The sequence below is a fragment of the Alosa alosa genome, chromosome 5 (assembly GCF_017589495.1).
Source record: "Alosa alosa isolate M-15738 ecotype Scorff River chromosome 5, AALO_Geno_1.1, whole genome shotgun sequence".
In the NCBI taxonomy this organism is placed as follows: Eukaryota; Metazoa; Chordata; class Actinopteri; order Clupeiformes; family Clupeidae; genus Alosa; species Alosa alosa.
The window spans coordinates 25,382,604-25,408,604 of NC_063193.1; the positions used below are offsets into that span (position 1 = coordinate 25,382,604).

At 41.5% G+C, this 26,001-nt stretch overlaps 2 protein-coding genes and 1 long non-coding RNA gene across 5 annotated transcripts in view; 1 reads left to right on the forward strand and 2 right to left on the reverse strand.

The window, feature by feature from the left end:
* Positions 1-12,413, forward strand: part of loxhd1b (lipoxygenase homology PLAT domains 1b) — a 29,829-nt gene extending 17,416 nt beyond the window's left edge. Inside the window, exons 20-41 of the mRNA XM_048244529.1 lie at positions 906-1,057; positions 1,390-1,523; positions 2,114-2,262; positions 2,349-2,453; positions 2,633-2,761; positions 3,005-3,169; positions 3,381-3,562; positions 3,930-4,046; positions 4,714-4,876; positions 5,098-5,252; positions 5,807-6,016; positions 6,459-6,576; positions 6,876-7,084; positions 7,532-7,717; positions 8,146-8,273; positions 8,462-8,579; positions 8,802-8,979; positions 10,016-10,201; positions 10,367-10,537; positions 10,767-10,899; positions 10,992-11,147; positions 11,339-12,413. Of these exons, the coding sequence (XP_048100486.1) occupies positions 906-1,057; positions 1,390-1,523; positions 2,114-2,262; positions 2,349-2,453; positions 2,633-2,761; positions 3,005-3,169; positions 3,381-3,562; positions 3,930-4,046; positions 4,714-4,876; positions 5,098-5,252; positions 5,807-6,016; positions 6,459-6,576; positions 6,876-7,084; positions 7,532-7,717; positions 8,146-8,273; positions 8,462-8,579; positions 8,802-8,979; positions 10,016-10,201; positions 10,367-10,537; positions 10,767-10,899; positions 10,992-11,147; positions 11,339-11,819 (3,725 nt within the window). The 3' untranslated portion in view covers positions 11,820-12,413. The remainder of the gene's footprint in view (positions 1-905; positions 1,058-1,389; positions 1,524-2,113; positions 2,263-2,348; positions 2,454-2,632; positions 2,762-3,004; positions 3,170-3,380; positions 3,563-3,929; positions 4,047-4,713; positions 4,877-5,097; positions 5,253-5,806; positions 6,017-6,458; positions 6,577-6,875; positions 7,085-7,531; positions 7,718-8,145; positions 8,274-8,461; positions 8,580-8,801; positions 8,980-10,015; positions 10,202-10,366; positions 10,538-10,766; positions 10,900-10,991; positions 11,148-11,338) is intronic.
* Positions 12,414-12,525: 112 nt separating this feature from the next.
* On the reverse strand, positions 12,526-25,605 carry rnf165b (ring finger protein 165b). 3 transcript variants are annotated; one of them, XM_048243128.1, is made up of 8 exons: positions 25,294-25,605; positions 19,863-20,184; positions 19,569-19,616; positions 18,852-18,981; positions 18,498-18,602; positions 17,971-18,084; positions 17,454-17,557; positions 12,526-17,117 (listed from the first exon to the last, which is right to left on the reverse strand). In XM_048243128.1, the coding sequence occupies exons 1-8, from the start codon at positions 25,439-25,441 to the stop codon at positions 17,000-17,002; spliced, it is 1,089 nt and encodes a 362-aa protein (XP_048099085.1). In that variant the 5' UTR covers positions 25,442-25,605; the 3' UTR covers positions 12,526-16,999. The 3 variants fall into 3 exon arrangements, with proteins under 3 accessions (XP_048099085.1, XP_048099083.1, XP_048099084.1); XM_048243126.1 differs by having other exon boundaries at positions 19,491-19,616; positions 25,294-25,601; XM_048243127.1 differs by having other exon boundaries at positions 17,971-18,066; positions 19,491-19,616; positions 25,294-25,597.
* LOC125294418 lies at positions 23,045-25,285 on the reverse strand. The gene is made up of 2 exons (XR_007193523.1): positions 24,480-25,285; positions 23,045-24,161 (listed from the first exon to the last, which is right to left on the reverse strand). It is a non-coding gene; the product is annotated as an uncharacterized LOC125294418 (long non-coding RNA).
* Positions 25,606-26,001: the final 396 nt, after the last annotated feature.

Below are 26,001 nucleotides of genomic sequence, written 5' to 3' on the forward strand. Positions count from 1 at the left end.
CTATATAAGTTAAATTAAGAAAGTCCAATGTGCTTGAGGGTGATCAAGCATAAGACGCTTGTAGTGACAGGGCCAGGACTGGTGAGGTGCTAAAAGGAGTGAGTGTCATGGTGAAGGTGCAAACAGTAGTCCAACCATAGTCCTTAGTTATGTGTGCCTGGCAAGGTGCTCAAGAGAGTGAGTGTCATGGTGAAGGTGCAAAAAGTAGTCCAACATTAGTCCAACAGTGCAACAGTGCAAGAGTAAGGTCTAGAGACCAGCATAAATAATATAGACAAATAGGAGAGTAAAGTGTAATGTAGACAAGGTAAAAAAAAAAAAAACATTTCAGTGCAAGAACAGGTTGAGGTAATAGGGTTATAGCCATTCATTCATTCAGTATTGTATCAGAAGCCTGACCGCAGCCATTGATCATTGATCATGTGTGCTAATATAGCATGAAAAACAGTGTAGCAGTAAAACAGTAGTGAAAACATTAGGCTGTGTACAATAGTAAAACAGTAGTAAGCAGTAGTGGGCAGTCAGTACTCAAAAAACATGGACATGGAGAGGGTGGAGAGGCAGACAGACTAAGCAGAGAAGTCTATCTCTCCTCTTCCCTTTAGTGAGGCATTGAACAGTTCAATGGCCCTGGGAACAAATGACTTCCTCAGCCTTTCAGTTGTGCATTTACTGTCCTTATGCTAGAGTTTGTGGTCTAATTTACAATTTACTTTTAGTTTTCAAAGTGGGTATCTTCTAAAATGGCAAATACATAATAATGATCATAAAACATTTCCAGATTTTCCTTTTTTTACTGATATGAATAGAAACCTTTACATTTCTTCTCATTAATTTGATATTAATTGGAATTGTACCTTCTCTACGATTCACACAAAGTGCTCCTACCTTTGTATCTGTTTAAGAGAACACCTACGAAGTCAGTGTGTTCACTGGCAGCATGTGGGGTGCTGGAACAGACGCCAACGTTTACGTCAATATTTACGGGGAGAACGGAGACACAGGGGAACGCTTCCTGAGGAAGTCCAACTACCTGAACAAGTTTGAGAGTGGACAGGTAGGGGTTTCAGATTACACAGAGCTGCAATGATAAGAACAACCTGTGGCCCATCACTCTTTGCCAGTGTTTCTGAAGCTATCAAGCTGAACTTGATAGTAGCCAGTTGATGTGGAGGTATACTTTTACTCATCTGGTCATCCCAACACATGTATAATTCAATCCAATTGCTAAACTATCCCTTTGGGTATATTCTAATTATACAGCCACAGGGGAAAATGCCCTTAAAGTGTGTGTGTCTGTGTGTGTGTGTCTGTGTGTCTGTGTGTCTGTGTGTGTGTGTGTGTGTGTGTGTGTGTGTGTGTGTGTGTGTGTGTGTGTGACATCCGCAGGAGGATGTATTCTCCATCACAGCTGTGGACCTGGGTCCACTGAAGAAGCTAAGAATTCGTCATGATGACACAGGTCCTAACTCAGGCTGGTACTTGGATAGGGTGGAGATTGTGGACACCAAAGATGAAACCACGTATGTAGTATCCTTCTCTCACTCTCCACAGCATTTCACACTTCCTGTTCTGGGCAATAGTCCTCTGAAGTGCTCCTACACAAAAAACAGCCATCTTTAAGATCCAGTATCTTGCGATTTTTCCTAGGGAAAATAACGTGGCGATTTTGAATTATTGCACCTGTTAAACTTTGAAATGCAGACGTTTGCTCAACACACTTTTGTCCTCTACCTTCGAGTGGGTACTGTGATCTTCGGGACGTTAAGACGGCAAACTTTGCTACCCCAGAGCTAACTTGCAATGTAACTTGCCATAGGTAGTTAGCTTCAATTAACACCTGGATCTCTTTACATGGGCAAAGATGGCTGCTTTGGTTCCTATTTGTAGGCAAACTTCAGAGGTCTATGGAGGAAATCATGAATGATTGGTTATAAATGCATCATCATAAGATTCCATTTATATTTAATGTATTTGTTTGAATGTAAATTACAGTGCATTCAGAAAGTATTCAGAATTTACATTTTTTAACACAGATTGTTTCATAATGATGGCAAATATTTTAAGGCAATTGGTCTGTCAGTTTGACCATAGTTGTTCATAACCCATGCAGGTACTATTTCCCCTGCAACCGCTGGCTGGCCATCGATGAGGATGATGGACAAATAGCAAGAGAGTTGGTGCCAGTGGATGAGGCTTTCATGAGGAAGAGTGAGGATGACGAAGAGGGAGGTGAAGCTAAGCTTGGACTGGAGCAGAAAGGTGATGACCAGGGTCTAGAGCACTAACATGAGGAGATTTCATTTGATTTCCATTTTATACATGTTTTACTTTTTTTTAATTCATAGCTATGTCAACAACATATACCATGCGGGTCAAGACTGGAGACAAGAAGTATGCAGGAACTGATGCCAATGTCTTTGCCATATTGTATGGGGAGAAGGATGACACTGGTAAACTCAAACAGCAGCATCATTTGAATTTGGTGAAATATGAACCATTCTGTCATTGGTTTCAATTCCTTGGAACCTTTTTTTGTCAGTAATGTAATTGCAGTGGTGATGCGAGCCAGTCCATGTACGGGCGTAACAGAAGAATGTAGTGTTGGTCATGTGTTTATTTTTCTATTCAGGTATAATCAACTTGAAAGCATGTAAACTCCACAAGAACAAATTTGAGCAGGGCATGATTGAAGAGTTCACTGTGGAGGCTGTCGACCTTGGAGAGCTAAAGAAGGTGCGGATTGGCCATGACAATTCAGGTACGTGTGGCTTGGCACTCATTTCTGAGATGGAGGTCAGTCTTTGTCAAAGAAGCACATGTGGTATGCATCCATGAAAACCCGACATTGTTTGAGGCTTTATTTTAGAACTGTTCATATCAGGGTTCTTTTTTTTAAAGGAGAACTGAAAGGCTCTAATTATTAAATTTTTTGGCTAAAGGTGAAAATGTGTCTGTGGTGATGTGTGTCTCACCCCTGGGCCCTGGCCCTTGACTCACTCAGGGGGCTCATCTGGCTGGTTTCTGGACTGGGTGGAGATCAACGCTCCCTCTCAAGGCCAGAGACTCCGTTTCCCATGTGGCCGCTGGCTTGACCCAGGGGAGGATGATGGAGCCATCGTGAGAGATCTTTACTCTGCAGATCTCCAGACAGAGTATTATGTCCCCTGTAAGAACACAGGCTTCAGCCATTATTGAAATATAGTATAATGCTATTGATCATTATATCAAAATATTAAGAATCATATTGATCATTATATCACAATATGAAGCTCTGTACTTTTATATTTATTGATTCAATCATTTTTCAGGATAGACTTTTTTCTGTGTCCTATGCTCCCTGATTGGTTTCTAATAACAATTTCTCTTTTAAATCCCAGTTGTCCCATATGAGATTAAAACTTTCACCAGTGATGTTTTTGGGGCGGGTACCGATGCTGACGTCTTCATCGTGCTCTATGGCAGCAAAGGTGTATGTACAGAGCAGAAACATCTTTGTGTCAATGAGAGAGAGAGGCGCTTGTTCTTTGAAAGGGGAGCTGAGGATATGTTCATTGTGGAGGTGAGTGAGCTATGATAAAACATTTTCAGGGTAAACTTTTCAGAAATCAATGGTCACACACAGATGCTCAGACACTTCACACTTCATAATCTGCTAAAATGTCATGGCAAATACCATCTCTTTACTCTTTACTCTCTTTACTCAACCCAGAAATGTCTAAATAGGAAGTTATACAGAGGGTGGGATTTATTTACAATCTGAAATAAATTTGATTAAAACACTGACATTTTAAATGGTGACTTTATATATTATTATAACTTTACACTTTTCATACTTTTAAAATATCTTTTTCCAAATACTAAACTAAATGTAGCGTATGTGACAAACAATACGATTTCACAACATGATATAAACTCCATCCACACAGTTGGAAGATGTGGGTGATATAATTGAGAAGATCCGCATAGGACATGACAACAGAGGAACGAACCCTGGCTGGCATCTGGACAGAGTGGAGATCAGACGACTACTGAGGAAGGGGAAGGTTGGTTTGCTCAACAAAGTATACTATATAACAGCATTGCTACTGTGCAGAAGCATGGTGTACAAGTAAGCCTAATGCTTCTTTTTTAATATGTAAAAAGCCCATATGTTCAAACATGTCATATAAACATATACTGCTCAAAGAAATTAAGGGAACACCTCAATCATACACTGGATCAGTACTCTAACACTGTTTGGTTCCGAGCACAAGTAAAACTTTTGAGGCGAGTGTTTTATTTTGCAAGAACTGTCAGACATTCTGTGAATATAGTTTGAGAATGGAGAAAAGGGTGGAAGGTTTCAAAAAAATGTGTTTTAACAATTGTGGAAAACTGTAAGTGTTCCCTTAATTTTTTTGAGCAGTATAAAAAGTGAACCCCGACCAGTAGGCATGGCTGAAGTGCCCTTGAGCAAGGCACCTAACCCCTCATTACTCCCCGAGCACCGCTGTTGATGCAGGCAGCTCACTGCGCCAGGATTAGTGTGTGCTTCACCTCACTGTGTGTACACTGTGTGCTGTGTGTGTTTCACTAATTCACGGATTGGGATAAATTCAGAGACCAAATTTCCCTCACGGGATCAAAAGAGTATATATACTTACTTATACTTATACTTATATGTAATTATGTAAAGTTAGGTTGGTGTATTCCCATACCCTTTTCTGTCAGGGCTCAGAGACCATCATCTTTCCGTGTGAGCGTTGGTTGGCACGGTCCGAGGAGGATGGTGAGACGGTGCTAGAGCTGGTGCCCTCTGACATCATCACAGAGAAGCTGCTGAGAGATGGAACGCTGAAGGTCAACGAGACGGAGGTGGACGATGCACTGGAGAGTATGTGCCACTCACACATCAGGCCCAGCTTATTTAGTCACAGCCTATTAAAGAAATGCAATAGCTCATAAATTATGTTGACCTAGTACAAATTAATAGAGTTTGTTATTAACTTGTGTTTGCTATATTAAGCATGGTATTGGTAATAGACCATGTAATAGACCATGTCACATGTACACAAAACCATGTGCTAATTTGTGCTCCACACTGGCCTCCTCTAGCCCACACATACAATGTGTCGGTCAGGACCGGTGACATACACGGAGCTGGAACAGATGCCAACGTCTTCCTCACCATCTACGGGGACTTGGGTGACACCGGGGAACGTAAACTCTGCAAGTCTGAGAGCAACAGTAACAAGTTTGAGAGAGGAGCGGTACGTTTGATCAGACTGTCAGAAAGGAATAGTTGGGTGTGCTGATATGCATTTCACAGGGTCTTTTGTGGTCAGTTTTTCCCTCCCTAGTCCCTAACCTCAAATCCAGTCATATCCATCTGACACATAATCCTATTGAGCTGCAAAGCTCTGTGGGTTAGGCTAATGTGCTTCCAATGAAACAAACTGATTTGGTCAAATGACAGTGTTTCCAGCCTCTAAGTCTAGGGGGGGTTGGGGCATGGAACGGCAGCATTTTAAAGACAGAGTGCAAAAAGTTGTTTTAAAGAGAGTGCAAAAGCTTGTTATGTGTTGCACACTGGCATTCATATATCTGCTTCCTCACAGCCATGTTTCATTGGCCCTGTCCTTCCTTTCCAAAATGGCATTAATGCAAGCATGTTGTGTGCAATGCTTGTTGTGAATACTGTATGTATAATAACTAAAAGCATACAGGCTAATTAGAATTCCTAGAATAAACCTGGATCCAAATAAAGAGCAGAGAACAAATATTATGAAGTGAAAAAAAGCATGTTCTCTGATTTTACCTGCAGGTGGACAAGTTCTCGATTGAGGCAGTGGATCTTGGCTTGGTGTTCAAGATTAAGATTCGCCATGACAACTCTATGCTGGGAGCGGACTGGTACCTGGATCAGGTGGAGGTGGTGGACGTGGACACTGATGAGGTCTACATGTTCCTGTGTGAACGCTGGCTCTCTAAGAAGAAGGAGGATAAACGCATCGAAAGGACCTTTTACGTGAAGGTAACGTTGGGTTACGTTGTAACCCTGGTTCTCTGAGTGAAGAGACCATCTCTCCACTCCGTTACATATTCCATATGTACGGGGAATGAACCCCCCACCTGCTAAGGACATACATGTAGCACAGGGAGAAAGCAGTGACCGCACCCGGCCTCAAACCTGGGTCTCCAGGGTACTAAACCTGTGGCTTGACTACAACGCCACAAGAGCTAGGCTCAACTCATTGACATTGTTTTTTAGTATGAACTGAAATATGCCAATATGCCATATATATATATGGCAGGAATGTTTGGCCTACATTCCAAAATCTATAATGACAGCAATGTGATGTGAAAATGCAGGGATTTCTTTATAGATAGACTGTATGGGAATGTAGATAGATACTGACTGACTGTGCTGATTCCATCGTGTTGGGCTTTCTGTAACCACTCCTCTACACCGTTAGGGCTATGAGGGAGAGAGGAACTCCAAGAACAGCTCTAAAACTACAATGAAGAGTCTGGACAGCAACATGAACAAAAAGAAGAAGAAGAAGAAAGCAGCGGCAGTAGAGGAGGGGCCAGGTAACCTGGGAGTCAGGGGGAGGATGGACAGATGGGGCCAGGCAACCTGGGAGTCAGGGGGAGGTTGAATAGACATGGTCTGAAAATGAGCATTCTGACTCTGGCTGTGTTAGGAGGTTTCAGAGATAAATATCACTGCACTGCACTGTACTGTAATTTGCCATTTGAATTCATGTATTCATATTAATTATACTATTCATATTATTGATATTTACTCTCTTGTCCTGTTGTTATAAAAGATTGTGTGTCACCCTTGAACACACATTCACTGGTTTGGTGGTCGGCCGTGTTATTCACAGTAATCCCCTATGACTTCACGGTGTCCACGGGACTGGACCGCGATGCAAGCACCACCAGCCGCGTGTATGTGATCATCATAGGTCCTGGAGACCTGGAGACCGAAAGGCTATGGCTAGACTTGCACGAGGAAAAGAAGTGCTTTGCCTCGGGTAGCATGGAACACTTTCAGTGCTACGGCCTTGACGTGGGCCAAATCAAACGTGTGGAGGTACTGAAAAAACATAAACACCTCTATACATAAACAGGTTTATATGAATAAAAATATAGGTGATTTTCATGTACAAGACAAATTCACACCCATATAAGTGTAAAACACACACACATAATAAGCTAATGATAAGCAGATGAGAATTTCCAGTTCAAGACTTTAAAACTTGTATGCCATGAAATGCCATCAATGAGACATGGGTAGGTTGTAAAATGTTAACTGAAAACCATCAGCACATGCTGGCTAATTTAGAATGATTCAGTTTTTTCTGAATTAAGCACAATGATAAACACTTTGTGGTGATTTGACATTATTGTGTGTACAGAGTATTTATTGAGAACTGTTGTCCTGCTGCAATCTAAAAACCACACATAGAGTGTGCCACTGATAGTCAGAATAGCTGTCTGAGAGTAGGTAGTGATTTTGGGCTTGTTTGCTTCCTGACAGCTAGGACACAATGGAGCGACACCCGAGAGCTGCTGGTTGGTGGATGAGCTGTCTGTCGCCGTGCCAACCAAAGGGATCAAATATATCTTCCAGTGTAAGTGCTGGCTAGCCAAGGACCGAGGAGATGGGCTTACAGCCAGAGTCTTCAACGTACTCGATGCCACTGCCATCAGTATTATACGAAAGGCAAGTGTGCACATTCCTTTCACTTGTTTGAGATTACCTGAACTAGGTAGGATCACATCAACTCAGTCACTGTGCCTTAATATGGTCAGTGCCAAGGGTATGATAAAATTACTTACCTGTAAGAGATCCTTCAAGTCCTTTAAGGTCACTGGGTCCTTTTCAGTCTTTGGAATGAATGTTTGAACAGGCTGTAATGAGACATCATTGTTCCACAACACCTGTTTTAACTCATGAGGTGGTTACAAAGACCTACATAGGTGTGACCAGGTAATCATGAAGGTCTGGTTGAAACCCCTTGATCTAATGAGAGCACTGGCTGATGGCTCAAATTAGTGCAATACAGATCTGAAACATTCTTTGATACGTAAACATCCTGAAGGTAAAGAGGTGTGAGAAGGTAGAATCCTCAACTGTGCTTCCTTCTTCAGATGGTTTATGAGGTGACTGTTGTCACAGGAGACACACAGGATGCTGGGACTGACACCAACATCTACATTATTGTGTTTGGGGCTAATGGGTGCACCGAGGAGCTCTTACTGCCTAAGAATGAGGACAGGTACGCACACACACACACACACACACACACACACACACACACACACACACTAATCACACACATCAATATATGGAAAATTATGACCTTGCAATGCGAGATAAAATGCAAATTTTAGGGAACATTTTTTATTAAGCTTCTAGAATTGCATGCTAATTTAAGATTTGATGGTATCCTTTATCATGCTTCAGGTTTGAAAGAGGTCAAGAGGATACTTTCAACCTGGAGATTGATGACATTGCCCCTCTGAAGAAGATGAGGGTTCGTGTTGATGGCACAGGGAGTCGTCCAGACTGGTTTCTTGATCAGGTTTGTTACGACGTAAAGCATAAGGGAGATTTTGTTTTTGATGCCTACTTACTATCTAGAGCCTAAAAGGCTAGCACCACAAATACAGTATATGATTGTTTTAAGTTTTATTATTAACATTATTAGGGACACAATATCCCTCCTGTTGTGTCCTTTATGGTCTCCAATGGACCAGTGTTGCAGTGATGTTTTAAAGGATTCCCACTGTCTCACATCATTTAGATCATCATGCGTGACACTATAACTGAGGAGGTGTCTGTCTTCACCTATGAAAACTGGCTGTCTAAGAGCAAAGGCCCAAAGAGGACGAGTGTGTGTGAGTTAGCAGCTGTGGTGGATGAGGAGGAAATGGTGGAGAAGACCACCTACATCATCACCGTCAAGACCAGTGATGTCTCAGGTACATGAGTGACATAGTATAGTATAGTATAGTATAGTATAGTATAGTATATATACTCTTTTGATCCCGTGAGGGAAATTTGGTCTCTGCATTTATCCAAATCCGTGAATTAGTGAAACACACTCAGCACACAGTGAGGTGAAGCACACACTAATCCCGGCGCAGTGAGCTGCCTGCAACAACAGCGGCGCTCGGGGAGCAGTGAGGGGTTAGGTGCCTTGCTCAAGGGCACTTCAGCCGCTTTCTACTGGTCGAAGCGCTAACCAGTAGGCCACGGCTGCCCTCACAGATCACAGATGAAGGGAGGGCCATGATCCCAAAACCCTGGACTGACTAATACAATTTGTATTAATGGTCTGGCCAGGATTCTACAAACTGGTTGTAATTCTGTAGTATAATTCATTTTCATTTTAAATTAAATATCAGTGACTGTTGTCTCAGATGTCTGGTCATTATTTTTTATCCTTATTACCCTTGCCTAATAATATCACTGTGTACAGCTCATTTTTAAAGAATTTAAATAAATAGAGAAGCATTGTAGGATATATGCGACAGAAAAATAGCCGAAATGGTGTGTTCCATGTATTCGGTTAGGGATGGTGAATGCTGCTATTTCTGTAAGCATTATCCTCTGTAGAGAACTGTGTGTCAGCGGCCCCCTGATGGCAGCCTTTTTGAAGGATGGGTTGTTAGAACGCAATGGGTACTCAGCAGGCATATTTGTGGGCAGCTGTGGCCCACTGGTTAGCACTCTGGACTTGTAACCGGAGGGTTGCCGGTTCGAGCCCCGACCAGTGGGCCGCAGCTGAAGTGCCCTTGAGCAAGGCACCTAACCCCTCACTGCTCCCACAAGCACCGCTGTTAAAGCAGGCAGCTCACTGCGCCAGGATTAGTGTGTGCTTCACCTCACTGTGTGTTCACTGTGTGCTGTTTGAGTTTCACTAATTCACCAATTGGGTTCAATGCAGAGACCAAATTTCCCTCACGGGATCAAAAAAGTATATATACTTATACTATACTCTATTTGTAAACCCAGGCGCAGGGACAGACGCTAACGTATTCCTGATCATTTTTGGAGAGAACGGGGACACTGGGACCCTGGCGCTGAAGGAATGCAGTAACAGGAACAAGTTTGAGCGCAAACAGGTGGATATATTCCGCTTCACGGACATCTTTAGTTTGGGAGACTTGTCAAAAGTTCGCGTTTGGCACGACAACAAGGGTGAGTTCTCCCTTCTTCTTGATGAGACAGATTCTCATTAACAGTTAGCACAGAGAAAGGCTCTTACATGTGTGTTGTTAGAGACAGATTGACTGCCATCAGTACATGCACTTCAAAGTCTTGAGCAAAGCAAATCCTCTGCCAACTCTAACGCGTGCTCTATAGGGCCTGCTGCGGGCTGGCATCTGGAGTATATTGATGTGAAGGACGAGCTGATGAACGAGACATTCCGCTTTCCTTGTGACCGTTGGCTGGCCAAGAATGAAGAGGATGGGCAGATCATGCGGGAGATGGCATGTGCCAACAACGACAACCTTGACCTCAATGAGAAAACCAGTACGCCTAAATCCCTGTTGTTGTGTACCTGACTTCAGTGTTTTTCAAATGCAGGCTTGCTTTTTAAAGTCAGATCAAATGCACTGCAGATGTATCAATATAGACGAATGCCCTTTAATTACCTGTAAATGCACATAATACTATATTCATGTTATTGGTGAAGCAGTAATAAGTTATTACAACTTCATTTATTTATTTATTTATCAATGTTCTTTATTTGTTCCCAAAGAATATGAAATTGCCATTACAACAGCCAGCACTGATAATGCTGATACGAAGGAAAATGTCTGGATTGTGCTTGAAGGGAAAAAAAGCCGTTCCAAAGAGCTGATGATGGAAAACAAGAAAAAGAAATTCCTGAGGTGCGTTGGTTTACGTACACGTTCTGAGAAGAGGCCAGAAGAGGCAAGCACCCCGCCCACTTCTCTAACTCCCTATTACTGTCTATCTACAGAGGTGCCACAGACACTTTCGAGTTCTCCTCCAAAAATGTTGGTGAAATTGTAGGCATTTGCCTCGGCCACATCACCAAGGATGGCAAAAAGGTGAAATCAGAGTCTTTCTGGCATGTTTTGGAGGTGGTGATCACTGAAAAAGAGCTTGGAAATCAGTAAGTAATTATAGGACTTTATGACAGTGCACTCAGAAATGTCTATATACATGTTTATGGGAAATTAGTGGGTCATAGTGGGTGAGAAAATACTGTTAGACCCATTAATATCAGGTGGAGGTTAATGTGTATTACATCAATTATGACCACTAAGACTATATTCCGTGCTACTATGTTTCCTCCCTACGCAGGTACACATTTCACTGTGATGCACAAATCCCCCTTGCTGCCAAAAAGGATGATTTTATGACCTTTGAATGTACCAAGACCGTGGAGAGTTTTGCCAGTAAGGTGCGCAGCCTGGTGCCAGTGAAGTATGAGATTATCATCATCACAGGTGACATAAAGGGCGGGGGCACTGATGCCAACGTCTTCATCACTGTCTACGGCGTCAACGGGGACTCGGGCAAACGGGCCTTGAAGCAGAAGTTCCGGAACCTGTTTGAGCGGGGCCACACCGACCGGTTCACGCTGGAGATGCTGGACCTTGGGGAGCTCCTGAGGGTGCGTGTGGAGCACGACAACACCGGCACCAAGCCGGGCTGGTACCTCGAGTGTGTGGAGATCACAAACACTGCCAACTGGGTGACCACCATTTTCATGTGTGGGAAGTGGCTAGACACCACTAAAGCGGACGGGCAGATCCAAAGAGTGCTGTATCCCAGGTACTGACACTGACAGAGGATGACATGGAATGCAATTGAACTGGACAGAGAGAGGCTTGGATCTGTATGTAAAGTAAAAAAGCTTTAATTTGATGGTTAAATATCTTATTTTTACATTTTTATTTAAACTTGTTTGTTATTTTTTTCAAACATCTGAGCTTAAGTTTTTTCTTTTTTAAACCGGGTTTAAGAACTTTGAAGTCCCAGATGTCTCAGGCAGCCAGTCTAGGGGATGCTCAAACCAGAGTACCGGAACGCCATTTCATTGCGATGCATTTGGAATGGTTAAAAAAAACAGTGCCCGCAATGCCATTTTTAAATACAGACTTGAACACTACTTTAGGTACTTCAGTTTTTGCAATTCCGCAAACTGCCTATTCTACAATATGGAAGTAAAGCATTTTGTTAGACAGGGCTCTGTAACCTGAGGTATTGTGTAATTCATTTCTATGCAATGATAGATGATGACAATAACAGCATTTGCTTTTACCAGTTGTTCTTAGAGCACGTACAGATGAGCTGAATGGAACATCATTTTATTACATACAGGCATCAAAGAGCCATGTGAACTTCCTCCTAGACTGTAGTCTTGTACTAGAACAGACCAGGCACTTAAAGAATGAACTGAATTCAAGTTACACATGTCCCAGTAGAAGGTGTAGAAACATTTTTGATGCACAATAAAAACATTCAAATAATTTACAACAAATTAATTAGTTTTTTAAGCAATTTATTTGAAAAACACATACAAAAAGATCATGTACAAGACAAGAAATTAAAATAGAAAGAACAGTTTGGGTTAAGCTATGCAACTTTTTGCATCATTAGTAATAAATACAGTACAAAATCCACCAAAAGTGAATCTATTTTTTTTTTTGTACGTAATATACACTCATCTAGTTTATACATGATCATCATTTAGCTATTGCTTCAATATTGTTGATACATATTCTACTTCATCTATAAAATATTCAGATCATAAAACATTGCGGAGTTACAGCAAACAGCAGTGTCTTGTACAAAGATAGCCACGCCCCTTTCCACTGGCAGATTATTCAATTTTTTTCTTTTTCTTTTTTGTCAGCAGCAGAAAAACATCAGAAATATTAAATGGTATAATATTTAACATATCGATCCATTCCCATGTGAACATTTAATCCTGAGAGAAACATGCATTAGCTTGTGCTTTAAGATCTACTGTTCATTCTGCTTTATGGATGATGAGAACACTATTGCTCATGTCCAATAATCGCTGAAACAACGGCAGGGAGAAAAAGAGATGGTAAGGCTACTATGGGTGATAAAAACCCTAGGAACCAGAACCCTGTGTTGGGACTCTGGTCTCCACGCTTGGGGGCAACCATGTTGGAAAACCATAGCCTATAGTTGGATAGAGTGTCTTATCATCGGCATTAACCACAAGCTCACGGTTCAGCTATCGGATCGATATCAATGGGGACAATTTTGCAGTTAGTTAAAAGTGCTAGTTTAGCTCCACATTAGCGAGCGGTACTATCTAGTGTCAACATGCAGCTTTTTCACTTGAACAGCCCCAAGATTCACAGCAAATTTCCCACAATACTCGGTTACAAGACTAAGCTGACAGTAGCGAGAAAAGACAGAGGCAGCAGTTTCTGTTTTTTTAAACCCTTAAAGGTGTAGGTTTTTGAACATTCTAAGTTCCGCAACAATTGAAGGTTCTAAAATTCTATGTTGAATTCAATGAATCCAGATATTCTTTAGAACGTTCATTTCTCAACATTCCCATCACACCGGTGTGACGGTACTCCTTTAAGGGCTAAATCCCTCAATTTGATTTCCATATAATGTCCTAGATGGAACTGCTAAAAGTATGGGGGAGAAAATAAGCAAACAAAGCCATTTCTTTACACAAAGGGCTTTCATTCATATTCTCGGTGGAGAAAAAGAAACAAAATCTTTCACAAATGATCACTTGCACTTTTGTTGACAAAAACATGAGACGGTTTGTATCAGATCCTTGTACTGCTGCAAGGGCTAGTTGCTCTTTTGTTAAGGAATGAAGAGAGCTCTGAGGGGGAGACTAATAATGAACTAGGAAGATCAAACCGGGAGAAACCAACCCTACTTGAAATGGTATAACTTAGTGATGGATGCATTTTTTGGCCTCTCAACCATATCCAATGAAACACCCAGCTAGTAGTACATCTAAAAATCCTCATCAGTGTAAAAGCTCCTACTACAGACCACTTCCCACATGAGACACGATGACATCCAACAAGCAGCTGTGTAAGCATTTAGGCTACAGTAGCAAGTTAATGGCAAGCCAGGCAGGATGGCCCACTGATATGTGACAATCACAAAAGAAAAAAAGATTTCCTCAGAGGATAAGGATAGACCTTTGTAGTTTCACAAATTTGGTAAGAAATCAAGCAAAACAAACAAAACTAAGGAAAAAAACACAACCAGAAACCGAAAGCCTCACACAGAAAAGCAAAGGATTGTTAAGCCAGGACCAGCGAGACGATTGGCCATGCTGACAGTGCAAAAACAGGAGACATGCAAAACACTTCCAGTCCATTTTGCAGTTTGTCCACAACTACCTCATGGCAGAGGAAATTTTAGAAGTTGCATTGAATGGAATGTAACCAAGATCAACAGCACCACACATAAACATATGGCAATACACCCATTTTGTATGCCTTCAAAATACAACTGCATGCAAAGCACTCCCATTTAAGATATGCATAATGAGGTATTTTTACATGTGTTACTATGTCTAAATAAATAAATAATCAGGTTAAAACACAAAACTAAAAAATGCACCCATCATGTCTATAGTTAGTAATAAATTATGATTGTTAAATACTTAAGGCATTTCAACACACAACGTCCCGTGTAAACTATGTCCTTTTAAAACATGGAGATCCAAAGCGGATGCCTCGGCAGCCTTTTCTCTTACAGCTGACATGAGAGCAGTGGGAGGCGTTCAGACACAACACTTCATACACACAGGAAAGGCTAGCAGGTCAATAACACTGGACGCTTACTAAGAACAAAGAATGCCATCACAGTCACATCCTACGCAAAATGCCTCCTGACTGCCCACCGAAACAAAGTTACAATTCAACACCATAGTCTGAGAGCTGGGGTTTTCTGGGGGCCAGCATATGGCCCTTCCACTAGAGTGCACAATGATAAAAAGGTTGTTTTTATTTAACGTTACGAAGACATGCTGATAAATAGTTATAATAAGAGGTGGATACAAATGTGAATGGGCAGATGACATTAATTCATCTTTGTTAATTTTAAGCCAAGGATAAATACGACTTCGCATTGTTTCAGGACCAAGCAACCTGCAGCTGTGCAGCACATCAAGCACGTTATTTCTACCACTGCTCAGAGAGAGAGAGAGAGAGAGAGAGAGAGAGAGAGAGAGAGAGAGAGAGAAACAGAGAGAGAGAAAAGAGAGGGAGGGAGTGAAATCAGCAGGGACAAGAAAAACCCTCACAGTCACATTAGGCAACCCCATATTATAGTGCATTTACAAAACAATAGCTAGCTACATTAAGACAACAATAAATATTATTCCAGCATTGCAGCTATGTCATACAAAAGATGAAAATGGACATAAGACATTTTAAAACCTGTCTCGTGTCCATGTTGGCATAATCAAAAATGATCAGGAAAAGAAACAAAGAAACTATGATTAAAGAAAGACAACAAAAAATAATCACAACAAACATACAAACAAAAGTGTAAGAACCAAAAATAGCTTAGAAAGACATGTTTGGTTTTTATCAAACAAATGGCTTTTTTTTCCCTTTTTTTTTTTAACTGTAAATCTACTTCAAGAACGGCACGCACAACTGTCATGCACAATACAGATCGGACCTGTTTCCACTGCTAATGGTCTATACAAAGGTTCAAGCAATACCAGACACTGACAGTGCTAACGAATACAGGTGAAGTAGGTTGTTGCTATGTTAAAATCACATGTGCTTGTCCTCTAGGCAACAAGGTATGGTAGATCACAAAAGGGGATTTAACACTCATGGTTTGTTCACACTACAAACAAGGACGCATTCCTCCATTATGTATGCCGTCACCCACCCAGAAACAGTGATGTAATGTTATCATTTCATTATGCTTTTTGCTTATTTTTGTTTTGTTGTTTTTTTTGTTGTTTTTTTTTCTATTCTTTTTGGAAGGAGGATCTTCAAACCTTTCTGATGCAACCACTAAGACCCACCTTCCTTTCACATTCACAACACAAAAAGCCCTGACCCACTACTATGCATGCGTTTGGACTCTTTTTTTTTTTTCCCCTCATGTTTCGGTTTTCACAAGCACACAAGATTGGCTCGCCTCAGCTCTGTGTGTGTGGTCACCATGGACACCATTACATGAATCCATCACCTCCCCAGTCGAGGAAAAAGAATCGGTAAAATCAAAATGAAATTATGTCAAAATCACCGTCTATATCCAGAATGTTATCTAGTTTCCTTCTGCTCATATCCTTTCCATGGTATGGTGTGACCACAAAGTACTGTACATCTACATCAAATTAGAAATAATTAGGTTCTACTCCCATTTACCATAAGCAAATGCAACACTGTAGAAATTATCATCTATTTCTAGATTCCAAAATAACAGCAGCATTGCAAATGTGTCATGTTGGTTTAACAGTTAACATTTAAAAAAAAGAGATATAGAGTGCAAGAGAGAGAGAGAGACAGAGAGAGAGAGAGAGAGAGACAGACAGAGAGCTACAGCTTTTGGTTCTCTTTTGAAAGGAACAGCCTGGGAAAATTGGGAGGTATATGCACTGTACAAATCTGTCAACACTACAGATGCATGCTGGGACATTTTGACCAATGACACATTAATCTCTGTACGACTAAATGGAACACAAATCCTTCGGCAACTTGACTGAGATCCCTATATCTGACTGTTACGTCATGCAGATAGATTCTTCCTTCTTTCCATGCTATCCATCCTTTCTTTTACATTTGTTTTCTTCAACTAATGGTTTCTGACAGACACGTTATTCAGGTCTGTGTTTTTCCCCACCAATGGTCTTCGGCTGGCTCAGAAGGCAAGATTGGAGGTGATGTGGATGGTGAGGGTTTTGGCAAAGCACCCAGAGAGGGAGAAAGAACAGAGGGGGGGGGGGCAGGGCCGTCAGACAGAAAGCTACACGAGACATCAGCTGTCAGGCGTCAGCTGGGTCTCAATGTCCACCCTGCAGATAGGGCACTTTTTACTGGTGACCAGCCACTGGTCCACACAGGCCTGGTGAAAGAGATGCATGCAGGGTAATCTCCTGATGAAGAAGAGAGAGAAACCGAAAACATTAGTCTTTGAAGACAGACAGACAGACAGATATATAAATTCACACAAAAAACTCAACAAATTTAAAGGATCTCTCCAAGAAGGAAAAGATCATCTAATGACTCAGGGCAGAAGCCAGTGAAGACACTCACCCACATCCCACCAGTCTCTACATACATTCTGGTGACAACCATTAAAATGCACAGCGCTATTGCAAGCCAAATTAATTCAACCAAATGCAGTGCTCAAAATGAGCGCTACTGCAAGCCAAATTAATTCAACCAAATGCAGTGCTCAAAATGCAGTGCTCCTTCAGTAGACCGCTTACCTGACATCTTCTCCATCCTCCAGCATCGACAGACATATTGTGCATTTTTCATCTGTGTCCAACTCTTCGTCACCCATTCCTAGTTTCAGCTCCTGTGGTCTTCTCTGCAAACAGAAATGTCAAGACATAGAAAAATGGTTGAATGATGGTTGGAGCACTAAAATAATTAATAACTATTTCATTGTGGGCCCCCTAATATGCACTATTTCTAGGGGTGTTTTCAGATCATAAAATGATCATTATTTCACATGAAACACTGCATTCACAGATTTATCAATGGATTGACTGACTTCTGTAAAAGATACATGTGCATTGTAATGAATTGTGGGCCATGACAAACAACATAACTTTTCCATAACATGAACACAATATCACTTATGGCTAAAGACTGCTAATATGTCTGAAGTTATACGAGTGAACCAGATTATTCACATTTAAATGATTTCAAGCATCAAGACAACACCATTTTCTTAGAAGCAATGATTTCGAAGTGGTGGTTACTGGGAAATTCGATTACCTTTTTGTATTTGTGAGGAAATGTAAACCTCTCGATAGTGGTCTGAACAGCTCCTCTGTTTACACTGCCCAGTCTGTCCTCTAACTGCAGGAGCTCCTGATGAAACACATCCACCTTGCGCACGTTAACACACAAATCATTTACATTAAATGTCTAGGTTCTTCATCTAACGCCTGCAGGTCACTCTGTGGACTCAAGAACATTCAATGGGGGGAAATAAACAGTACATCATAAAATAGAGAAATAGCAAATCTCAATCTACTTATTATAGACCCTTTCAACAATAAAAACAAAAACAATGCTTGAACGTTCTATTTGGGCCCCAATCTACTTCCTCTGCATTAAGATAACATATGGAATGTTAAAACGGAGCCTTGTGGGGCCAACTATGATGCTGATAATGGAACTCTCTTGAAAGGGTATATAGACAGACAGTAACACACTGACAGTGAACCTCATACAACATCGTCTAGAGCCATTCTAGAGCAGTAGAGTTGTGTGTGGTGTGGAGGGAGTGGTGACCCTACCTCATAGCTCTCCCGCACAGCGGAGGCGTGCCGTGAGGGGTTCAGGCTCTGCAGCGCCAGCAGGTGAAGCTGTGGATACGGGTAGTTTCTGATCTCATGAACGACCTGTAAAACACAGCACACCACATTAACACACACACACACACACGAAATTGCCTTCACTTACATTTCCATCAGCAGCAGTATTACGACTGACGCCACTCACGGATGAGTGAGTGCTGGAGCTAGTTAGCTAGAGCTAGTTAGCTAGCACAATGGGGCCAAATTTGAGCTAAGCACTCTTTTTCTTTTCAGCCCCATTATTCAGTTAACCTGACGTGAGTCACTAAGAGACAGGAGGAGCGTGAGACTCACTACTTGGGCAGAGGAGGTGTTCCTGGGGAAGTGGTGCAGCCGTGGGGAGGTGAGATAGTGCTGGTAGGGCTGGGGCAGCGGGGGGATGTGGTACTGATGGGGGGACAGGCTCGTGTCCACACTCAGGTCCCTGCAGGGTAAAAGGTAAAAGAGAGACCGTTTGAAAACAAACTTCCTTTTCATTGTGGTCTTCCACAACTGACTACCATAACCAAGTCATAAAACACATGGATTTTAAATGACACTGCAAGATCTAAAAAAATGCTAACATATGAATATTGGTGATGATGTTTCAGCCTTCCCATCAAATTATGACGTTGGCACTAGTGCCATCTTGACAGCATGGTAATGTGAGTGTGTTGCATCCCAATATTTTAAAAGCAAAGCAATGATCTAGCTATTCCGTTTTAGGCTTAAAAAGCACTCAGGAACAGGAAGGTTTACATGGTAGACTAAAGAACTGAGATGGTAAAGTGACAAGCTCGTTTGTGTGGCGACATAAACATCTGGTGCTAAAGCACTACTTAGAATTTGTTTTTTTAGATGCTCCTCATAAACCCAAGGCCAATAATGTTCAAATACGGCACTGGTCCTGCCTTGTTAGTTTTGTGAAACTCAGAAGTTGGCATGAGACTTTACCAGTCTGTTCCCTCGGCCAGGTAGCGAGGCTGCTGGGTCATTGGCTGTGGGACGTGCAATGGTGGGGTGTAGTCGTACCCTGTCCGCAGAGGCTGGGGGGGGTGGGGTGCTCTCTCCTGGGTGTGCCTGAACAGGAGATGGATGGAGGTACCATCCAAATAGAATTAGAGTTTGTCATGTAATTAACAGGGCGTATTCACCCCCAAGAAAAAAAAAAAAAAGCATTATTCTAATTCAATAAATGAATTAATAAATAGTGATTAATTCACTTCCATAAACAGAGCTAACCATGACCTATTAAGCCCCCTCAAACTACTTCAAATTAACTTGTTTACTGGCACCCCACCCCACCAGTCCCTTCTCAGGCAGTACCTGGTGTGTGGGAGGATCCGTCGGTGCTGGGCCTCCAGAAGCTGCTGCTGGATGAGGTATTGCTGGTGTAAGGCCTGAGGTAGGAAGGGGGGTCCTTGGATGTCTTGGAACTGGGGAGGTGGGGGCGGGGGGATGGGGTTCAGAGGCTGATGTAGCTGGGGGGACTGCTGGTGGGGACCTGGGGCCAGGTGGGGGGCCAGGCCTGGTTGAGATTGTCCTGGATGGGGCATGGGGAAATCAAGGGGAATCTGAGCCTGCGGGCCTAAGTGGAAATGCCGGCAAGAGGTAGCATGGCTCTGCTGATGCCTGTTAAAATGGGATCCTGGAAAGAACAACGATAAGGCATTGAGTGAAAAATCTGCATCACTTTAGATGAGAGATATTATGAAATGAGCAATTAGGTGTATTTGTCAATCAGATCATTCAAGTATGCAGTGTGATTTTGAATCATTTAAAAGTAATGGCAATAAATGATAGAAGTCAAGTGAAGAGAATGAGCAAATGAGGTAAGTGTTGTGTGGGTGGGGCAAATCATTTTTGCTTCCGAGGTTGGGCTTCTCACCTCAGAGCAGCTGATGCGGTTACCGTGGTTGCAACTGTGGCTAATATTATTTAGCTGCTATTTAAAGCAGTGTTCCCACTTGCGTAGGGTAGGACAGCTGAGAGGAGAGCTCAGCTGTCATCTAAAACTCACTCAGCCAAATAAATGAAAATTAATAAGAAATCGCCTCAGAAGGATATCTTAGTAGTTGGATTGGTGTGGGAGACATGCTTTATGCTGTCTTCTAAGATGCACCCTGTAGGTATCCAGCTTTGGGTGATAGACCAGGGTCAATTCTCATTTTAACAAACTGGTGGAATGAATGTCAAAATTGGTTAAAAAGCACTGAATTACTTAAAACAAACTTTTTAGCACTGTTTTTTTGTTGTTGTTGCATAGAAAATCTATATCCATCTCCTTCTGGTTTAGATGGGACTCTTCACTAAGGGAAATGAATAATGCACTGTAAAGTTTAACATGTCATAACAGTTCAACCTATTCTTTTATTACCTATGTGCAAGGTCCATCAAGGGCTGCTACTATGTCAAAGCTCATTTTAAAAATGTAAAATTGTAATAAATAACCAATCTGAAATTTGTAGCTCAAGTCTGAGCAATATACAAATGAGACAACTAGATAAAAACTACAGATTTTAGGACTATTTCCAGACCTCAGGTTTCTCTCCGACACACACTTAGGGCATCATGGCAGTCTTAAAGATTTTTCAGTCCGTGTTTATTTCAATTATAGTTCAACTCGATCACGTAGCGTGAACTTTGTGCTTCCCTATAACAGAAGAAGCTCTACATTTATTTGAATCAAAAAGCTTTTTGCGTGTTGTACAACTAATCTCCACTAAATTAACAGTGCAGTTTTACAATCTATTGATTTGACTACCATCTTAAAATATTTATTATTTATTTTATCTGCTAACATGCTTAACAATTCCAATGAAATATATTCTATGTGGCCCCAAAGTATTCCAAAAATGGTAACAAAGGAAAATAGACAAAATTATTTAAGATCACTTACATGATGTTGAATGAGTTCCTAGCACACCAGTTAGCAATTGTAGACCATAAGCATGGTGTTCTTACACAACAGTAGGCTACATGTCTTCCCAGATTTGACACAGATTTAGCCTTCTTTCAATATGTAGGGAACAAATGCATTCAGTGTGCTGGATGGTGTATGTTTACTAAGTCAGTGGCAGTGCATCAATATTTCCCATTAGAAACTGAAGTCATAAGAGGATTAAAACCATAGCAATGGCAGCCCAGTGACCATATAAGAATCCACGTTAAACAGACATACTGAACATCAAAACAAACTTCTCTCTGATGTTCAGTCATATTATTCCTATAATAAACATTTCTAGGGGGAAAAAGTGAACATTTAAAGCAGCTGAGCAAGGCTATGGCGATGTGAGCTATTGCAAGGTGTGACTTTTCTTTCGGTGAGTTAGCTAGTTGAGTTGGCAGTGAAGTTGCCAGTGGTCATTTAATTATTTGCCTTGTATGTGATACAAAAGATGCTGAGGGGGGCAGCAAGAGACACCCTCCGACATTGGTAGCAAGGCCAGTAATGGCTGCTCCAACAAACCCATGTGCCTCAAAGTCACACTAAATCCTTCCTTCCAGGGCACAATTTCCTGGCTGGCTTTCATTCAACAACGATTCTACTAATTTGCCTTGAATTCAATGAATCACAAATGACTGACTCAACTAGCTATCATTATGATGGTAAATAGTAAAGGTGACTTAGGACTGCAATGCTAAAAGTAGGCATTGGTGGCCAAGCTCTGATGAAAGGTACAGGGTGTTAGCATGTATCCCAGAGGTGTTGTGTCATGATATGAACCAAGGGACTGAAAATGATCAGGAAAATAGAGTATATGAGCACACATGACTGAATGTGAACCAGACAAAGATGTAGAAGACAATTAGAGAATTTCACTGTGTTTTCCTTGCCATTCATACACTAATGTCGAAGCCAAAACAAAGCTCATTGGTACATTTCAGCTTGTCGAAACCTCCAAAACTTGCTTTCCCTTTAATACATCTCGATTTTAAAAACGATGCGGATTTGACTGTTTATTTAATAGCATTAAGAACCTGTTCCAAGTGTTAGAGGAACACATGAAGCAAGATGAAGAACCCCCCTTAGAAACCACAGGAGCGAAGAGCAAAGCCTACATTGCATTTGGGATTATTAACTGGTAGCAAACTTGAAGGTGCAGCGTTTAGATATTAAAAATGATCAACAAAACTATTTTGCTTGAAAAATGCCGGTGACACCAATTTAAATTTATGCCAAACACTAAAATGGCAATTCTTGTTTTTGTACCGTTACTGTACATTACTTGCAGCAAAATCGCAATATAATAATATTTGCCAATATTTGAAACAATGCACCTTGCCTTGGCCTCAAGACAAAATGCAAACAACAAATCCACTAAAACAAGCTCCGCACCTTCAAGTGCCTCCAGACAAACCAACATAAATGACCGCAGATAAACTCAATCAGGTCTCATGGTGGTGGGGGAAAAGCAAGGAACTGTCTATCTTTGTCACGGCAGGGAAAGGAGGAGGTGGGGGGAGGGAAGACAATAAATGGAAATCAGCAAGAAGCACACTGAAGGTTAGGAAAAATACTATATTCTTTATTGAAAAATATTAGTATGTGGAACTGTGTCATAAATATAAATACCATGCAACAAAATAATAAACCAAAAAACAACACTGACTGGAGGCAAGGCCCGTCATGCTCTGTATAGGGTTAACAGAACAAAAGCTGCATCCAATGAGCAAATGTGTTGGCTACAGCACGTTACAGTACAGCAGGGTACATCTTTGCTACAGAAAGATTACATTGGAATATACTATTCAATGTAAAACAAAATATGAATATAACGTGACCATGCATTGAAGTCTATTACCAGAACAAAAGGTAGAGAGACCACAACCAAACAATAGACAATTTGAATCTAATAGAGGATTTCTGTTGCAGTGCAGGAAAATAAACATCCCTGTGAAATGGATAGCATTTTGTTTTGTTTTGTTTGTTTCTACAGGCCTCAGTAGTATGCCCTTTCATGAAATATAATATTTTCAGTAATTTTTGACATGTCCAGGAAAATATACTGAAATTTGCAAATGTATTGTTTTCCCAGTATGGATAAGACATGCCTCTTGAAATGGCAAAATTGCCATCATAATTACAATAGCATTTTCCTATATCAGAAGAAAAGGTTAATAAGGACACAAGCTTTGGCTGTGCACCTTCATTTGTCCAATATGCCTTTCATTTACGAATTTAGGCCTAACGTTATTACTAATAACGAATCTAAGAGCATGAAAGGCAAAGGGTAACGAGCCAAATGAACGCAAAATGTATCCACTTTACAGGAATTTACACATGTTGTCTACCAAGACTAGATGGGAGGTACATGAAATTTATTATATTAACTAATGCTACAATGGGTTAACTATTGCAACTTGACATGTAGAGAGACAATTCGTTTCTAAAGGTGTTAGCTAATTTTAGTCTGCTTCACACAAGGGAGTAACATTCTTGGGTGTTTAAAATACCAATGTCGTCTTCGGATGGAAAGAGGAAATGAAGAAGGGGTTCACAATACAGCTAAATGCAGAGTACAGGCAGAGGCCACACCACACAGCAGCAGATGGTCATTAGCTACACAATGGAGGGGGGACGACAAAGATCTGATAATGCAGAATGTAGAGCCAGCCTCGATACTATGGAACAGGAAATAAGAACAGAAATAAAAGCACAATGAAAAATCACTGATGCCATTGAATGGAAATTGCTAAAGCCACGCTACAGCCTAAATCAAGCTAGCTGGACAGCTGGTTACGATCATCTGACTAACCAGCTGCCTGTAACCAGAGACGCTAGCAGGTTTCCTAACCCCATCTCAAATAACGCACAACTCACTTACACTAGCCACCTATAACTAGCTAGCAAACACATTTAGCTAGCGGTTACTCGATGTGTGTTATTGCATCAGGCAACTAATTACTGAGAAGACGGCACCAGACACGACAGTGGGTTACCTTTTAGGGCGTAATGAGCTGGATGCAACATTTAAGGCAAACCCAAAAGATGTTGCGCCAAGCTAGCAACAACAACCGACTAGCTCATCGGCATTAGGTAAGCTAACGTTAGATAGCTAGCTAGCTCTTTGCCAAGCAAACGTTACCGCATAATCCTCAAATGACATCAGCAGCTGACAAAATCCTCGCATTTTACGAAATTTGTCCAAGGTGCACGCGAGCACCGACAACCAAAATTGAAACATGACCAATACCCACAACAATACTTATATTTGCAATAAACATTTTGTCGAATTGATTTTCAAAATCCCATTGCCAGCTAAAATAGCTAGCATTTAACGTTAGCTCATCTGACAAATGCTGGATTCTTGGCTGAGCCGTGATGCCAGCTGTGTACAAATATTGGCTAGCTAGTTAGCTGTGTTTGATTAAACAAATAATTTGACATGTTTTGAAACAAACTGCAAATCAAAGGCTTTGCCTGTTATTTCCTTGCACAGGATTAAGGCAGGGCTATTGAGCTCCGGGAGTGCAGGCCTACTCCACGACTGACAGACAGCTAACATTAGGATAATCAAGCAGAAAATATGGACGCTAACGTTAGATACTTGCTAGTGGCGAACTAGCCAGAGACAACCGCAATTTCAATTGCGAAAACACGCCTGTTTTCAGTAACCAAACCAGCTTCTTAGCTAGCCAACAACCACTCAATATCCACAAAAATACATTTCGACGATTTCTCGTAATACACGCTTGGTGAGAGCCATTCTGGCTGGTGTGATTGTCAAGGATAAGTAACGGTAGATATAAATACCTCTATTTCTTACTGAGCCAAAAACGGGAAGAACCAGATATCCAACATGCACTAAAACCATCCTTGATTTCTTCTCTTGATGCAACAGCCTGTAAACAGATGGCTCAAGAAGACGACCCGTTCTAGTCCCTACATTCAGGCTGATCATGCAGTTGCCTGGTCGCAGACAAAGGGAACACGCTACCAAACCACTAACGTTACCAACAGGGAATGGCTACGGGAGCACAAAGATTCGAAGGAGAATCCCTTACTCAAACCCACCACTAGGGACACCAGTCTCCCAATACATAGCCAAAATGGCTCCTGGTAGCGTTTACTGTGAAAATGGTTCAATTCACAACATTACATTTTATGTGTATTACGGTAAGCTGTAGAAGCATGTCGACAGTGTAACAAAAACATGTTTGTCTCTAAATAGTTGAAGTTACAGGTGTTGTCGCATGAGCAGACAGGACGTGTAAACCGTCTAGCAGCAACAGACATCACGGGCCACATTTTCCCATCCCCCACTGACCTTTCAAGCCTGCTTAGGTCAGCCCTCCCCCCTTTCCTTTGTGAATCCACCACAGTGACACCTGGCAGTAGCAATACTTTGGGAGAGGGCAACAGATGCCCCTAACAAAATCCCCAGAAATACTCAAAGTAAGCCTTATGGTGTCATTTTTAGACACCAGACATATCTATTGTTCTTTTTGCTAGAATGTCATG

Coding starts and splice junctions, on each gene's coding strand:
- rnf165b (XM_048243126.1), bottom strand. CDS start 25,441: ATGATCAGCCTGAATGTAGGGACTAGAACGGGTCGTCTTCTTGAGCCA. Junction 18,603..18,851: donor ACACCTCCTCTGCCCAAGTA/GTGAGTCTCACG, acceptor TGTGTTTTACAG/GTCGTTCATGAGATCAGAAA. Junction 17,558..17,970: donor TTCCTCACAAATACAAAAAG/GTAATCGAATTT, acceptor TTCTGTTTGCAG/AGAAGACCACAGGAGCTGAA.